A 17,547-nucleotide genomic window follows, 5' to 3' on the forward strand; every position below is an offset into this window, starting at 1 on the left:
CAGGTTCGAATCCTACCTCGGGCATGGATGTGTGTGATGTCCTTACGTTAGTTAGGTTTAAGTAGTTCTAGGGGACTGATGGCCTTAGAAGTTAAGTCCCATAGTGCTCAGAGCCATTTGACCTCTTTTTTTAATTTTTCCTTTAGGAATGGCCGGTTTTCTGAACGATGAAAGGATTCAGTAGAAAATCCGCTTAATAAAAAGGGAGAAAGGGATAATGTAGACCATTTTAGACCTATTTCTATGCCATCAGTGTTTGGAAAAGTTATTGAAAAGGTTGTGTATGTAAGGAGAATTGACCATTTTATATCACACGATTTGCTATCAAATATACAGTTTGGCTTTAGAAGTCGTCTAACAACTGAAAGTGCTATATTTTCTTTTCTCTGTGAGGTACTGGATGGGTTCAACAAAAGGTTTCGAACGCTTGGCATATTTTTTCGATTTAGCTAAGGCATTTGATTGTGTTGATCACAAAATATTGCTCCAGATGTTGGACCATTACGGAATACGAGGAGTAGCTCACAATTGGTTCAGCTCTTACTTTAGCAACAGAAAGCAAAAGGTCATTATTCACAAAGTTGGGAATGGCTGTGATGTGGAGTCTGAACGGGGTACAGTCAAGTGCGGGGGTGGCCAGGGATCAGTGTTGGGGCCACACCTGTTCCTTATTTATATGAATGATACGCTCTCTAGTATTACGGGTAGCTCTAAAATATATCTGTTTGCTGATGAGACTAACTTGGTAGTAAAGGATGTTGCGTGCAACATTGGCTCGGTTTCAAATAGTGCAGTTCATGGCTTGTGGAAAATAAACTAACGCTAAATCACAGACTAAGTTTTTACAGTTTATAACACACAATTCAACAAAACCTGACCTTTTAATTTCACAGGATGGGCATATGATTAGTGAAACTGAACAGTTCAAATTTCTAGGTGTTCAAATAGATAGTAAGCTGTCGTGGAAAGCCCACATTCAGGATCTTGTTCGAAGCTTAATGCTGCCATTTTTACTATTCGAACTGTGTCTGAAGAGAGTGATCGTTGACACCAAAATTAGTGTTCTTTGCATATTTTCATTCGCTTATGTCATATGGTATAGTATTTTGGGGTAACTCTTCCCATTCTAAAAAGATATTTCGGCTCAGAAACGGGTGGTTCGGCCAATAAGTGGTGCAAGTTCACGAACCTCTTGTCGATCCCTGTTCACGAGTCTGGGTATTTTGACATAGGCCTCTCGTTAACAATATTAGCTTATTCCGAAGAATAAGCAGCTTTCACTCAGTTAATACTCGGCAGGAATCAAACCTGCCTTTGGATCGGACCTCCTTAACTCTTGTGCAGAAAGGTGTGCAGTATACTGCTGCATCCATTTTCAGTAAGCTACCACTCCAATTCAAAAATCTTAGCAGTGATCCACACGCTTTCAAATCGAAACTGAAGAGTTTCCTCATGGGTCACTCCTTCTATTCTGTCGAGGAGTTACTTTAAATAATTAAACTGATTCTTGTTGCATTGTTGGTTGCGTTTGCTAAAACCTGTGGACTGACTTTTTTTCAGGTTCACAAACATTTATTTTTATCTGTTATTGCTTTTATTTTGTAATTTCATGTACTGACACGTTCCATGACCTTAGAGATTTGCTCCTCAATGTGGTCCCACCGAACTTGACCTGTAGATAAATAAGTAACCCTCAAGGTCCGCTGTAATTGGCCAGTGGGTTTCAGACGCAATCCGAATCAGCGAATCTCATATAGGAAACTAAGAGAGCAAAGCTCCAGAGAATGCCGTAAAGATCATCTGCTTTGGGCCATTGCAGAGAGCTTGAGTGTGAAGTGTCTTTGAGTCAGAGCAGCACACATAGGCCATGTTGATCTTAGAATTATTGGCCACTACTGCAGCTACCTTCTGCCCTCACACATCTTAAGAGTGGTAAGCAAGGACCATCTTTGCACTCTTCGAGATGAGGCAAGTGGAAAGCCAGTTAACTTGCATCAGAGTTTCGTTTTGCTGATCTAATTTTCACAGCCACCTAGTTGCACCCATCAGGCACTTAGGTGAGAGTGCTGGTGTTTGTTATTGCTTTTTCGGGACCTCTCTTTAACTCATTAACGTTTTTGCAATCATTGGCCATATTCGCAACACAGTTTTATATCATTCTTTCATGTGTCCGCCCAGCTGTGTCAAATCTATAGTACGTTTGTAAAACCCCTTGTCCAATAACTAATTGTCTGTGCACGTCATTCAGTGGATAAAACAATTTTGACGTCTTTGGAGAACAAACCAGGTTGTTGTAGTGACCATTAATTTTCTATTATAATTTGATGTATGACATTATCAATATGTCGGTATGAGGTGTGATACTCATATTTTCATGTTTAATTGGGCCAAACCTGCTAATTTTCGTTTAATAATCTGTTATCTGTTGCGCAATTTTGTTTCCTTTAAATTCCCATGATTTGACGGGGAGCTTCCCATCTCTCTAGGTCACTGGGCACAGGATCTGTAGCATCTCAGGGGCATGCTACACTGCTCAACCGCTGCCTCACAAATTGGAGCAAAGCCATAAAATCATTGTGGACTAAAAGGAAACCTAATGAAAAAATGCTAAAAGAAATTTAACAGAAAGTTACGTTGAGTAACATGATATAGAGAAGAAAATTTATTTAACCGCAAACGAAATTTCCTTAACAGATTCTTATAAAACATCTTGTAAGTGGAACGAATGTAGCAGCTGCAGCCAAATGGCGTGGGTCAGAGGTGGCTGCATCAACGAGACTTTACCTTTGGTGTCTGATGTGTCTATCCTTCCCCGTCCCCTCGCCATTTGTACCATTTAGCTGTAGTTGCTCCGTGCATACGGAATGATTCAGCTGTCCGTACCTATGGGTTTTATACGAATAGCAACGCCTTCAAAAACACGTAAGCTTTTCATATTCTCTCGCTCGCTATGCGTAAACTATTAGTCCTGCAGACAAAATGAGCAGGAGATGTTTGTAGGAAATTTAATGTAGTTAAATTTTAATGGAATATGTTTCCGCTGGGGCAACGATTTTCGAAGTCTCAGAAAAACGCGTTTGAAGATCACTTTGTCTCGTTTCCGCTGGGGGTCACGAGGTATTCAAGAAAAACTCGTTTGAATGTCACTTTGTATATTTTTCTTGAATAATTCGAAAACTAAAGCCTCTAGCGAAAATTTAAATCAACACAAAATTTAACTATTTTAAACTGCCTACAACATGGTCCTGTTCATTTTTTTCTGAAGCACTAATAGAAGGCACCTAGCGAGCGAAAGAATATGAACATCTCACACATGGTTTTTGAAGGCATTCTGGGTTGCATACAACCCGTAGGTAGGCGAAGCTGAATTACATTTGAAACTCCCATTGGTTTTCCCAATTCTTTTTTTTTGGAAGAGAACGTTATTAGAAAATGAGGTATTGTGCAGCGAGAAACACTAAAGAAGATTTTGATTGACTTCGATGAACTGAAAGAAAATTCTGGAAGAATAGTAATTGTAAAGGAGCAGTTATCAGTGATATGTTTTGCTGATGACGTAATCTTACTGCCCAAAAGAGAAAAACATGAACTGTTTATCTAACGGTTAGTCTAGGTATGCTTAGTAAGCCTTTCAGACGAGTCGAGACTGCTAGAAATTTAGGAACTATAGCGAGAAGTGACGTTATGATTTGACTTGCTAACTTATGTGCATGGGCGTTAGTGAAATCTCCAAGCATGTCATATTTCACCGAGTGCACTTCCTCGGACAAGCATGTTATTAGTAGCTACGTGTGTTTTGTTATGTTACACATAATGTAGATATAGAATTATGTAATTTGGGGGTCCAATGTGCCTTACACAAAGTGCTATAAAATAATAAAACAGTGTAGCTTAACTTAAAAGATCGATCAACAGTAGTACCAAGTGTATTATGACAAATAATTCAGATATTTTAGGCACGGAAATATTTAATGGTGGTGACCATTGTGTCTTGCACCAAGTCTGGTACAATAATCGAACAATGCTCACTGACAAATGCAGGTAAATATGTGTATTAGATCGGTAGTGGTGTCAATTGTATTTTGGTAAATAATATAGATAATTTAAACCTGAAAGAACTTAATTTTAGAGTTCGGTTGAGCCTTGCACCAAGAAGGGCACGTAATCGAACTATTTATTGTCAAGTGGAGGTAAAATGCTGATATGTGACTGGCTCTTTCACCTTAATGGCTGGTGATATACAAGCGATATATATACGTCCCCCCCCATGAACCATGGACCTTGCCGTTGGTGGGGAGGCTTGCGTGCCTCAGCGATACAGATAGCCGTACCGTAGGTGCAACCACAACGGAGGGGTATCTGTTGAGAGGCCAGACAAACGTGTGGTTCCTGAAGAGGGGCAGCAGCCTTTTCAGTAGTTGCAAGGGCAACAGTCTGGATGATTGACTGATCTGGCCTTGTAACAATAACCAAAACGGCCTTGCTGTGCTGGTACTGCGAACGGCTGAAAGCAAGGGGAAACTACAGCCGTAATTTTTCCCGAGGGCATGCAGCTTTACTGTATGATTACATGATGATGGCGTCCTCTTGGGTAAAATATTCCGGAGGTAAAATAGTCCCCCATTCGGATCTCCGGGCGGGGACTACTCAAGAGGATGTCGTTATCAGGAGAAAGAAAACTGGCGTTCTACGGATCGGAGCGTGGAATGTCAGATCCCTTAATCGGGCAGGTAGGTTAGAAAATTTAAAAAGGGAAATGGATAGGTTGAAGTTAGATATAGTGGGAATTAGTGAAGTTCGGTGGCAGGAGGAACAAGACTTCTGGTCAGGTGACTACAGGGTTATAAACACAAAATCAAATAGGGGTAATGCAGGAGTAGGTTTAATAATGAATAGGAAAATAGGAATGCGAGTAAGCTACTACAAACAGCATAGTGAACGCATTATTGTGGCCAAGATAGATACGAAGCCCACACCGACTACAGTAGTACAAGTTTATATGCCAACTAGCTCTGCAGATGACGAAGAAATTGAAGAAATGTATGATGAAATAAAAGAAATTATTCAGATTGTGAAGGGAGACGAAAATTTAATAGTCATGGGTGACTGGAATTCGAGTGTAGGAAAAGGGAGAGAAGGAAACATAGTAGGTGAATACGGATTGGGGGACAGAAATGAAAGAGGAAGCCGCCTGGTAGAATTTTGCACAGAGCACAACATAATCATAACTAACACTTGGTTTAAGAATCATGAAAGAAGGTTGTATACATGGAAGAACCCTGGAGATACTAAAAGGTATCAGATAGATTATATAATGGTAAGACAGAGATTTAGGAACCAGATTTTAAATTGTAAGACATTTCCAGGGGCAGATGTGGACTCTGACCACAATCTATTGGTTATGACCTGTAGATTGAAACTGAAGAAACTGCAAAAAGGTGGGAATTTAAGGAGATGGGACCTGGATAAACTAAAAGAACCAGAGGTTGTACAGAGATTCAGGGAGAGCATAAGGGAGCAATTGACAGGAATGGGGGAAAGAAATACAGTAGAAGAAAAATGGGTAGCTTTGAGGGATGAAGTAGTGAAGGCAGCAGAGGACCAAGTAGGTAAAAAGACGAGGGCTAGTAGAAATCCTTGGGTAACAGAAGAAATATTGAATTTAATTGATGAAAGGAGAAAATATAAAAATGCAGTAAGTGAAACAGGCAAAAAGGAATACAAACGTCTCAAAAATGAGATCGACAGGAAGTGCAAAATGGCTAAGCAGGGATGGCTAGAGGACAAATGTAAGGATGTAGAGGCCTATCTCACTAGAGGTAAGATAGATACCGCCTACAGGAAAATTAAAGAGACCTTTGGAGATAAGAGAACGACTTGTATGAATATCAAGAGCTCAGATGGAAACCCAGTTCTAAGCAAAGAAGGGAAAGCAGAAAGGTGGAAGGAGTATATAGAGGGTCTATACAAGGGCGATGTACTTGAGGACAATATTATGGAAATGGAAGAGGATGTAGATGAAGATGAAATGGGAGATATGATACTGCGTGAAGAGTTTGACAAAGCACTGAAAGACCTGAGTCGAAACAAGGCCCCCGGAGTAGACAATATTCCATTGGAACTACTGACGGCCGTGGGAGAGCCAGTCCTGACAAAACTCTACCATCTGATGAGCGAGATGTATGAGACAGGCGAAATACCCTCAGACTTCAAGAAGAATATAATAATTCCAATCCCAAAGAAAGCAGGTGTTGACAGATGTGAAAATTACCGAACTATCAGTTTAATAAGTCACAGCTGCAAAATACTAACACGAATTCTTTACAGACGAATGGAAAAACTAGTAGAAGCCAACCTCGGGGAAGATCAGTTTGGATTCCGTAGAAACACTGGAACACGTGAGGCAATACTGACCTTACGACTTATCTTAGAAGAAAGATTAAGGAAAGGCAAACCTACTTTTCTAGCATTTGTAGACTTAGAGAAAGCTTTTGACAATGTTGACTGGAATACTCTCTTTCAAATTCTGTAGGTGACAGGGGTAAAATACAGGGAGCGAAAGGCTATTTACAATTTGTACAGAAACCAGATGGCAGTTATAAGAGTCGAGGGACATGAAAGGGAAGCAGTGGTTGGGAAGGGAGTAAGACAGGGTTGTAGCCTCTCCCCGATGTTGTTCAATCTGTATATTGAGCAAGCAGTAAAGGAAACAACAGAAAAATTCGGAGTAGGTATTAAAATTCATGGAGAAGAAATAAAAACTTTGAGGTTCGCCGATGACATTGTGATTCTGTCAGAGACAGCAAAGGACTTGGAAGAGCAGTTGAATGGAATGGACAGTGTCTTGAAAGGAGGATATAAGATGAACATCAACAAAAGCAAAACAAGGATAATGGAATGTAGTCTAATTAAGTCGGGTGATGCTGAGGGAATTAGATTTGGAAATGAGGCACTTAAAGTAGTAAAGGAGTTTTGCTATTTGGGGAGCAAAATAACTGATGATGGTCGAAGTAGAGAGGATATAAAATGTAGGCTGGCAATGGCAAGGAAAGCGTTTCTGAAGAAGAGAAATTTGTTAACATCCAGTATTGATTCAAGTGTCAGGAAGTCGTTTCTGAAAGTATTTGTATGGAGTGTAGCCATGTATGGAAGTGAAACATGGACGATAAATAGTTTGGACAAGAAGAGAATAGAAGCTTTCGAAATGTGGTGCTACAGAAGAATGCTGAAGATTAGATGGGTAGATCACATAACTAATGAGGAAGTATTGAATAGGATTGGGGAGAAGAGAAGTTTGTGGCACAATTTGACCAGAAGAAGGGATCGGTTGGTAGGACATGTTCTGAGGCATCAAGGGATCACCAACTTAGTATTGGAGTGCAGCATGGAGGGTAAAAATCGTAGAGGGAGACCAAGAGATGAATACACTAAGCAGATTCAGAAGGATGTAGGTTGCAGTAGGTACTGGGAGATGAAAAAGCTTGCACAGGATAGAGTAGCATGGAGAGCTGCATCAAACCAGTCTCAGGACTGAAGACCACAACAACAACATATATACGGTGGTCCATTGATAGTGACTGGGACAAATATCTCACGAAATAAGCATCAAACGAAAAAACTACAAAGAACTAAGCTTGAAGGTGGAAACCAGATGACGCTATGGTTGGCCCGCTAGATGACGCTCCATAGGTCAAACGGATATCAACAGCGTTTTTTTAAAAATAGGAACCCCCATTTTTTATTACATATTCGTGCAGTACGTAAAGAAACATGAATGTTTTAGTTGGACCACTTTTTTCGCTTTGCGATAGATGGCGCTGTAATAGTCACAAACGTATCAGTACGTGGTACCACGTAACATTCCGCCAGTGCGGACGGTATTTGCTTCGTGATACATTACCCGTGTTAAAATGGACCGTTTACCAATTGCGGAAAGGGTCGATATCGTGTTGATGTATGGCTATTGTGATCAAAATGCCCAACGGGCGTGTCCTATGTATGCTGCTCGGTATCCTGGACGACATCATCCAAGTGTGCGGACCGTTTGCCAGATAGTTACGTTATTTAAGGAAACAGGAGGTGTTCAGCCACATGCGAAACGTCATCCACGACCTGCAAAAGATGATGATGCCCGAGTAGGTGTTTTAGCTGCTATCGTGGCTAATCCGCACATCAGTAGCAGACAAACTGCGCGAGAATCGGGAATCTCAAAAACGTCGGTGCTGAGAATGCTACATCAACATCGATTGCACGCGTACCATATTTCTATGCACCAGGAATTGCTTGGCGACGACTCTGAACGTCGTGTACAGTTTTGCCACTGGGCACAAGAGAAATTACGGGACGATGACAGATTTTTTGCACGCGTTCTATTTAGCGACGAAGCGTCATTCACCAACAGCGGTAACGTAAACCGGCATAATACGCACTATTGGGCAACTGAAAATCCACGATGGCTGCGACAAGTGGAACATCAGCGACCTTCCCCCCAGGGGATCCAGAACTCTTTTGTGGATACGTGTGTAGCGAGCACGGGACCCCGAGCTAATGTGGCCTTCCTTCTTTTCCGGGCTGCATACCCCCCTTTCCATATCCTTCCCCATCCCCCATCTTCGCCCCCCCCCCCCCTCACCTCTGGCTCTTTCCTTCCCTTTCTCCCCCTCTGGGAGTATGGTTTGTGCCTACGTCCGGAGACGGACGCTTGTAAATGTACCGCACTCTTCGCCTTCCTTGCTTGTTTGTCTTCATCTTTCTTCGTCCTTCTCTTTCCATTACCTCTTCTCTTTACCTCTTCTCTTTACCCTATTCTCCGCTGCGGCGTTTGAGACCTCTCTTCTTTCCTTTCCCTGTCTCTTTCTTCCTCCCTGTGCGTGTCTGAAGGCCGACCCACGCACTTCCATGCGTAGCCGGTGACGGGGTAACGCGTAATTCCCCGCCCCAGGTAGACAGGTAGGACACGTACGTACCCCCTGGTAACGGCCAGGCCCAGGGAGGGGTGATTACCCGAGCTGATACCTTCCGAAAGTGCCGATTGGTCCCTCCGTCCGTTTGTCGGGAGGTGTGACCTGAGGTGTGAACAATCACCTAAGGCGGGTGTGCCCTCGGTGAGGGCCCCCACAAGGGAGGAGCGCGCCATCGGAGACGCCGGTAATCATGGGGGATTCTTCCGCAATGGTTTCCTCACCTTCCACTATGTCTGCTCACAAACGTAAGTTCACTGAGTCTCAGCCACAGACGGTTCTTCCATCGTTGCCACAGTTCCTTGTTGTTTCTCGTTCTGACGAAGGTCACGACTTTTCCACGGTCAACCCTTTCATTATTCAGAAAGGTGTCGACGCAATTGCGGGTCCTGTAAAGTCTTGTTCCAGATTACGGAATGGCACCCTGTTGTTAGAAACACACAGTGCCCTCCAGGCTCAAAAATTGCTGCGTACTTCTCTGCTCCACACCTTCCCTGTCCGGGTGGAACCGCACCGTACCTTAAATTCCTCACGTGGAGTCGTTTATACACGCTCCCTCGATGGATTGTCTGACGAAGAAATTCAGCACTACCTGTCTGACCAGGGCGTCACCGCTGTTCATCGGGTTATGAAAAGGGTTGACTCGAACATCATTCCAACCCGCACTGTCTTCTTGACATTTGACAAAGTTCAACTCCCATCAAAAATCAAAGCAGGCTATGAGATAATTTCCGTTCGCCCTTATGTCCCAAACCCTACGCGTTGCTATCGATGTCAGCGGTTCAATCACACCAGCCAGTCCTGTTCCAATCCGGCCAAATGTGTTACGTGTGGCAGGGATGCCCATGAGGGTGCTTGTCCACCTCCATCCCCTCGCTGCATCAACTGTATGGGTGACCACGCTGCTTCCTCTCGAGATTGCCCTGTTTTCAAGGACGAAAAGCTGATCCAGGAAATAAGAGTGAAGGAAAAGGTGTCGACCTTTGCTGCTCGAAAGTTACTCGCCAGTCGACAGCCCACCGTGCCTCAGAAAGGAAAATACAGCGCTGTCCTTGCTTCTCCTCGGCCAACAAAGGAGGCGGCCACGCAGACTTGCGACCTCACATTTAGTACCACGGTCGTCAGATCGGCCAGCGCAAAGATCGCCCGTTCAACCTTACCTCTTTCGCCTGCCCACTCTATGGCTCACCCTTCGTCGGGTTCTGCTAAATCTAGAGCCCAAAAGTCAGACGCCAAGTCTTCAAAAAAAGGGCATTCTCGTGAAGAGTTTTTACGTACTGCAACTTCACAACCATCGGTTCCTCCTCCATCTAAACATACCTCCAAGAAGGCTACGAAGAAACACAGTTCCTCTCCTTCTCCGCCAAGGCGTGTCCCATCTACAGCACCACCTGGCGGAAATCGCCCTCGGCCATCTTCTGTGTCGCCGAGGCGCACTGTTGGTGGCCGGTCAACTGGCCGATCGTTGGTGGCAGGAGCTGCTCCTGACCAACCTATGGATCAGGATCTTCTGCCTTCGACTGAATGCCATTCCATCCTGTCGGTCGCAAGCTCTGAGCAGTCGTTGAGTTGACAGCACCCTTGGTGACGTTCCTCCATTTCTGTTCACCCTATGTCCATTATCCACTGGAATATCCGCGGCATTCGCGCCAATCGGGAGGAATTGTCGATCCTCTTACGATCCTACTCGCCGGTCATCTTCTGTCTTCAGGAAACAAAGCTGCGTCCCCATGACCGCTTTGTTCTCCCTCATTTTCAGTCCGTCCGATATGACCTCCCCTCTGTTGAAGGCACTCCAGCCCATGGAGGACTCGTGATTCTGCTCCATGATACTCTCCATTATCACCCAATCCCCTTAAACACTTCCTTCCAAGCTGTCGCCGTCCGTCTTTCCCTTTCTGGATACACATTCTCTCTTTGTACGGTATACATTCCATCGTCTACAAAAATGGCACGAGCTGATCTCCTTCATCTTCTTGATCAGCTTCCACCCCCCTATTTGCTGGTTGGGGACTTCAATGCCCACCACCCGCTTTGGGGATCTCCACATCCTTGTCCACGTGGCTCACTATTGGTAGACGTCTTCCACCAAGCGGATCTAGTCTGCCTCAACACTGGGGTCCCCACATTTTTGTCTGCCTCCACGGCAAATTTATCCCATTTGGACCTTGCGGTCGGTACTGTTCCGCTAGCTCGGCGCTTCGAATGGTTCGCCCTTGATGATACACACTCGAGTGACCACTTTCCATGTGTTCTTCGACTGCAGCCCCAACTGCCATATATGCGCTCGCGACGCTGGAAGTTTGCCCAAGCCGATTGGACACTTTTTTCGTCTCTAGCGACATTCGATGACCGTCGCTTTCCCAGCGTCGACGATGAGGTCACACATTTTACCGACGTTATTCTCACAGCTGCGGAACGTTCAATACCACGCACCTCCGAATTGCCCCGGCGCCCTCCAGTTCCTTGGTGGAACGAGGCATGCCGTGACGCAATACGTGAGCGGCGACGTGCTCTTCGCATTTTCCGTCACCATCCAACTTTGGCCAACTGTATCCGATATAAGCAGCTCCGTGCGCGATGCCGTCGCGTCATCCGCGATAGCAAGAAGGCAAGCTGGAAATTCTTTACTAGCTCATTCAACAACTTCACTCCCTCCTCGGAAGTTGGGAGTCGGCTTCGACGGTTCTCAGGCGCGCCTAGTTTCTCCCCGGTCTCTGGGCTCACTGTCGCGCATGATACCTTAGTGGACCCCGTCGCAATTTCTAACTCATTGGGTCAGCACTTTGCTGAGATTTCGAGCTCTTCAAATTACCCGCCAGCGTTTCTCCCGAAGAAACGTGCAGCGGAAGTGCGACATCTTGCTTTCTCCTCTCAAAATCGCGAAAGCTACAATACTGTTTTCTCCATGCGCGAACTCCAACATGCACTCTGTTCTTCTCGCTCCTCCGCCCCAGGACCGGATGGTATCCACGTCCAAATGTTGCTGCATTTATCAACCCATAGCCTGCGTTACCTCCTTCGCCTTTATAATCGAATTTGGACCGACAGTACCTTTCCCAGGCGATGGCGGGAAGCTATTGTCGTTCCCGTTCCGAAACCTGGAAAGGACAAACATCTCCCCTCTAGCTATCGCCCCATTTCTCTCACGAGTAGTGTCTGTAAGGTTTTGGAGCGTATGGTGAATTACCGTTTAGCTTGGTGGCTGGAGTCCCGCCGTCTTTTAACACCAGCCCAATGCGGATTCCGAAAGCATCGTTCTGCTGTTGACCATCTCGTTGCTCTCTCCACTTATATCATGAACAATTTTCTCCGGAAACGCCAAACGGTAGCAATATTTTTTTGATCTGGAGAGAGCGTACGATACCTGTTGGAGGACAGGCATCCTCCGCACACTGTTCTCTTGGGGCTTTAGAGGCCGGCTGCCCCTTTTTCTTCGCGAATTTATGGCAGAGCGCACATTTAGGGTGCGGGTGAACACTACTCTCTCCCGTACTTTCTCCCAAGAAAACGGGGTACCCCAGGGCTCCGTGCTGAGTGTTGTACTGTTTGCCATCGCCATTAATCCAATTATGGATTGTCTCCTTCCTGATGTCTCGGGCTCCCTCTTTGTGGACGATTTTGCGATCTACTACAGCTCTCAACGGACCAGCCTTCTCGAAAGACGTCTTCAAGGATGTCTCGATCGCCTCCACTCGTGGAGCATCGAAACCGGCTTCCGTTTCTCACCCAGTAAGACCGTTTGTGTTAATTTTTGGCGACGTAAGGAGTTTCTTCCGCCCTCCTTACATCTAGGTCCTGTCAACCTTCCGTTTTCCGACGTCGCAAAATTCTTGGGTCTTATGTTTGACAGAAAACTGTGCTGGTCCTCCCACGTTTCCTATCTTTCGGCTCGCTGTCTGCGTTCCCTTAACACCCTCCGTGTTCTGAATGGTACCTCTTGGGGAGCGGACCGGGTGGTCCTTCTCCGCCTCTATCGCGCCTTAGTGCGCTCGAAATTGGATTATGGAAGCATAGTCTACTCCTCTGCTCGGCCGTCTATTCTTCGGCGTCTCGACTCTATCCACCACCGTGGATTACGTTTAGTGTCTGGAGCTTTTTACACCAGCCCTGTGGAAAGCCTTTATGCTGAGACTGCTGAACCTCCGCTGTCCAATCGGCGGGCAGTCCTTCTGAGTCGTTATGCTAGCCATCTGTCTTCCATGCCTGCTAATCCAGCCCATAACCTTTTTTTCGACGCCTCCTTTGATGTAGGGTATGCAGGCCGCTCCTCCTCCCTACTACCCCCGGGAGTCCGCTTCCGTCAACTGCTCCATTCTCTTTCCTTCCGCTTTCCTAAAACCTTCTTGACAACTTGGGGTACAGCACCGCCTTGGCACCGTCCCCGGATCGACTTGCTCAGAGACCTATGTCAATTTCCCAAGGATGGTACCCCTACACTTGTTTACCGTCGGGCATTCGCTGCTCTATGTGCACAAATGACGGAAGCCACATTTATTTACATCGATGGCTCGAAAACATCGTTAGGTGTAGGGAGTGCCTATATTGTTGGCGACACCCCAAATCACTTTCGGCTTCCTGACCAGTGTTCGGTTTATACTGCGGAGCTTTACGCTGTTCTCCAGGCTGTCCACTACATCCGCCGCCATCAGCGGATACAGTACGTAATCTGCTCAGATTCTCTCAGCTCTCTCCTCAGTCTCCAAGCTCTTTACCCTGTGCACCCTCTGGTCCACCGGATTCAGGACTGTCTGCGCTTGCTCCACCTGGGGGGCGTGTCAGTGGCGTTCCTCTGGCTCCCGGGACACGCTGGTATCTGTGGAAATGAGGCGGCCGATATAGCGGCCAAGGCTGCAGTCTCTCTTCCTCGGCCAGGTCTTCAGTCTCTTCCGTTTACCGATCTACGGAGCGGTTTATGTCGCCAAGTTACTCATTTATGGCATGCGCATTGGTCAACACTTCCCCCACAATAAATTGCGGGAAGTGAAAGCCGTTCCTTGCGCTTGGACCTCTTCCTCCCGAACGCGTCGTCGGGAGGAGGTAATTTTAGCCCGACTCCGGATAGGGCACTGTCTTTTTAGTCATCGACATCTTTTAAGCGGTGATCCTCCCCCACTCTGTCCCCACTGCTCTCAGCTGTGGACGGTCAGACACCTTTTAATTGAATGCCCCTATTTTAATCCGTTACGCTCCCGTCTACAGCTATCGCCTGATCTATCGTCGATTTTAGCAGATGACACGCGCTCAGCTGACCGCGTTCTCCAGTTTATTAGAGACAGCGAAATGACGTCAGTCATTTGAAGCTTTTTTTTGCGGGACAACCAACCCCTTTCTATAGTGGACTTTTAAGCATTCCTTCTGCCTTTAGTTTCTCAAATTTTCTGACTTTGTTTCCATTGCTGCTGATTTTAAATTTCGTTTTTTCCTGTTTTCTACGTCACGGGCTGGGCGCTAATGACCATAGAAGTTTTGCGCCCTAAAACCACAAACAAAAAAAAAAAAAAAAATCAGCGACCTTGGCGGGTTAATGTATGGTGCGGCATTATGGGAGGGGGGATAATTGGCCCCCATTTTATCGATGGCACTCTAAATGGTGCAATGTATGCTGATTTCCTACGTAATGTTCTACCGATGTTACTAAAAGATGTTTCACTGCATGACAGAATGGCGATGTACTTTCAACATGATGGATGTCCGGCACATAGCTAGAGTGCGGTTGAAGCCGTATTGAATAGCATATTTCATGACAGGTGGATTGGTCGTCGAAAATGCCCGCAGGTTCACCGTATCTGACGTCCCTAGATTTCTTTCTGTGGGGAAAATTGAAGGATATTTGCTATCGTGATCCACCGACAACGCCTGACAACATGCGTCAGCACGTTGTCAATGCATGTGCGAACATTACAGAAAGCGAACTACTTGCTGTTGAGAGGAATGTCGTTACATTTATTGCCAAATGCATTGAGGTTGAGGGACATCATTTTGAGCATTTATTGCATTGATGTGGTATTTACAGGTAATCACGCTGTAACATCATGCGTTCTCAGAAATGATAATTTCACAAAGGTACATGTATCACATTGGAACAACCGAAATAAAATGTTCAAACGTACCTATGTTCTGTATTTTAATTAAAAAAAAAAACCTGTTACCAACTGTTCGTCTAAAATTGTGAGCCATATGTTTGTGACTATTACAGCGCCATCTATCACAAAGCGAAAAAAGTGGTCCAACTAAAACATTCATATTTCTTTACGTACTACACGGATATGTAATAAAAAATGGGGGTTCCTATTTAAGAAAACGCAGTTGATATCCGTTTGACTTACGGCAGCGCCATCTAGCGGGCCAATCATAGCGCCATCTGGTTTCCCCCTTCAAGCTAGACAAGTTTCGTTCTTTGTAGTTTTTTCGTTTGACGCTTATTTCGTGAGATATTTTGCCCGGTCAATGGACCACCATATATGGTGGGGCAAATAAAAGTGGCCCAGCGTTCCAGGATACAAAGGAACACAGCAGAGGAAAGGCAATATAGTACACACCTGACTACAGCAGATGGTGAAAGTGATCGCCATTCATGGCCCTTGTCAACAAGTTGCTGAAGGCGGGTCGATGCTGGATTGCTGCAATTTCTGCAGTCTCTTCCGAAATGTTCTGCTGCAGTTCTTCTGGACTACGAGGGATGTTGCGACGCACCTTAGACGTGTGAGCTCCCCACGCAAAGTAATCGTACACTGACAGATCAGGTGACCTGGGTGGCCAGCTACGACCGCGACCTCTGCTAACCACTCTGCCAGTCGTGAAGATTGTGTAAATGCGTTCAAAGGTTCGGTAGGCTGCGTGGATGTTCCTCTATCCTCATGGAAGTATCTGTAGGTCTTTTTCCCCTCCGTTAATGGTGTCACAAATGGGATCCACTAGTCCAGGCCGATTTTATTTGCCGCACCGTATACATTGAGATGACAAAAACGTGTAAAAGAACAACGCATTGGCGGAGCTTTGTAATCAGATGATGCATGGGAAAACGTTTCCACCTGACTAAAACCGCACGACGGGCATTGTGACACACTCTGAACGCGATGTTGTCGTTGGAGCTAGACGCGTGAGACATTCCATTTCGGAAATAGTTAGGAAATTCAATAATTTAAGGTCCACAGCGTCAAGAGTGTGCCGAGAACACCAAATTTCAGGCACTACTTCTCACCACGGATAACGCAGTGGCCGACGACCTCCGCTCATTGACAGAGATCAGCGGCGTTTGCGTAGAGTTGTCGGTGCTGACAAACAAGTCACACTGCATGAAATAAACTCGGAAATCAATGTGGGACGACAGACGAACATATCCGTTCGGACAGTGCGGCGAAATTTCGCGTTAATGGGCTATGGCAGCAGACGACCGACGTGAGTGCCTTTGCTAACACTAAGTCATCACTAAGGCTCGTGACCATACGAGTTGGACATTAGACGACCAGAAAACTGTGGCCTGGTCAGATGTCCCGTTTTCAATTGGCAAGAGGTGATGGTAGGGTTCGATGTGGCCCAGACCCGACGAAGACATGGAAGCAAGTCTTCAACAAAGCAATGTGCAAGCTGGTGGTGCCTCCATAATGGTGTGGGCAATGTTTGTGTGGAATGGACTGGGTCTTCTGGTCCAAGAGAAACGACCATTGACTGGACGTGGTTATATTTGTCTGCATGAAGGCCATTTGCAGTGAAAAACGATGAAATTTTTACGGATTACAATGTTCTATGGTACCGAGCCACAACTGTTCACGATTGATCTCAAGAACATTTGGACAATTCGAGCGAATGGTTTGGCCACCCAGATAGCCCGACATGAATCCCATTGAACACATATGGGCATAATCGAGAGGTCAGTTCGTGCACAAAATCCTAACTTTGAACACAAAGTTACTTTTTTTTTTAATGGTAGATGTTTTTACCGCTGTAATGTAAAGTAAACGTACAATCGGCGATGGCAGACTTTGTTTCACTACTCTAAACCTCATACCTACCGGAATACTTTTAATAATGGAAATGGAGCCACGGTTTCTGCCATAAGTAATGCGGGTTGTCTGCAGTCCTGAAGTGTGCTATCGGCAACCCTTGCTTTGCGCATTACGGCAGGAACTGTGGCCCCTTCGCCAATCACATCCAAATATTTTAGTGCCTTTCAGCATGAACCGCCCAACGGGCGTCTGTGAACGTTTTACTAAGGCGCACACACACTGATGGGCAAGCATCAGCTGGCGCGGAACTCACCTGAACTGCCAGTATTCGCTCTTGTCAGGGTCCAGGGTCGTGTGGTTTCTGGAGTACCTGTTCCCTCGTCCGTTGGCCAGCCACACGTCGTAGCATTCGTTAGAGTCCACCAGAACATACGCTAAACAGAGAAAGGCCCGCTGTTACACTTCGGCTGGAGATCAACCTCAATTAGCCAAAACTTAATGACCACTGCCGACTGCAAAGTCGCCTGGTAGCTCGTGGCTCGGTACAGAAAGTATACAGGGTGTTACAAAAAGGTACTGCCAAACTATAAGGAAACATTCCTCACACACAAATACAGAAAAGATGTTATGTGGACAAG

At 45.7% G+C, this 17,547-nt stretch overlaps 1 protein-coding gene across 1 annotated transcript in view; it reads right to left on the reverse strand.

Annotated features, from left to right (window-relative positions):
• Positions 1 to 17,547, reverse strand: part of LOC126412553 (lipase 3-like) — a 146,594-nt gene that overhangs the window by 66,652 nt on the left and 62,395 nt on the right. Inside the window, exon 3 of the mRNA XM_050082204.1 lies at positions 17,223 to 17,343. Coding sequence (XP_049938161.1) covers positions 17,223 to 17,343 — 121 coding nt within the window. The remainder of the gene's footprint in view (positions 1 to 17,222; positions 17,344 to 17,547) is intronic.

The sequence above is a fragment of the Schistocerca serialis genome, chromosome 7, assembly GCF_023864345.2.
Source record: "Schistocerca serialis cubense isolate TAMUIC-IGC-003099 chromosome 7, iqSchSeri2.2, whole genome shotgun sequence".
In the NCBI taxonomy this organism is placed as follows: domain Eukaryota; kingdom Metazoa; phylum Arthropoda; class Insecta; order Orthoptera; family Acrididae; genus Schistocerca; species Schistocerca serialis.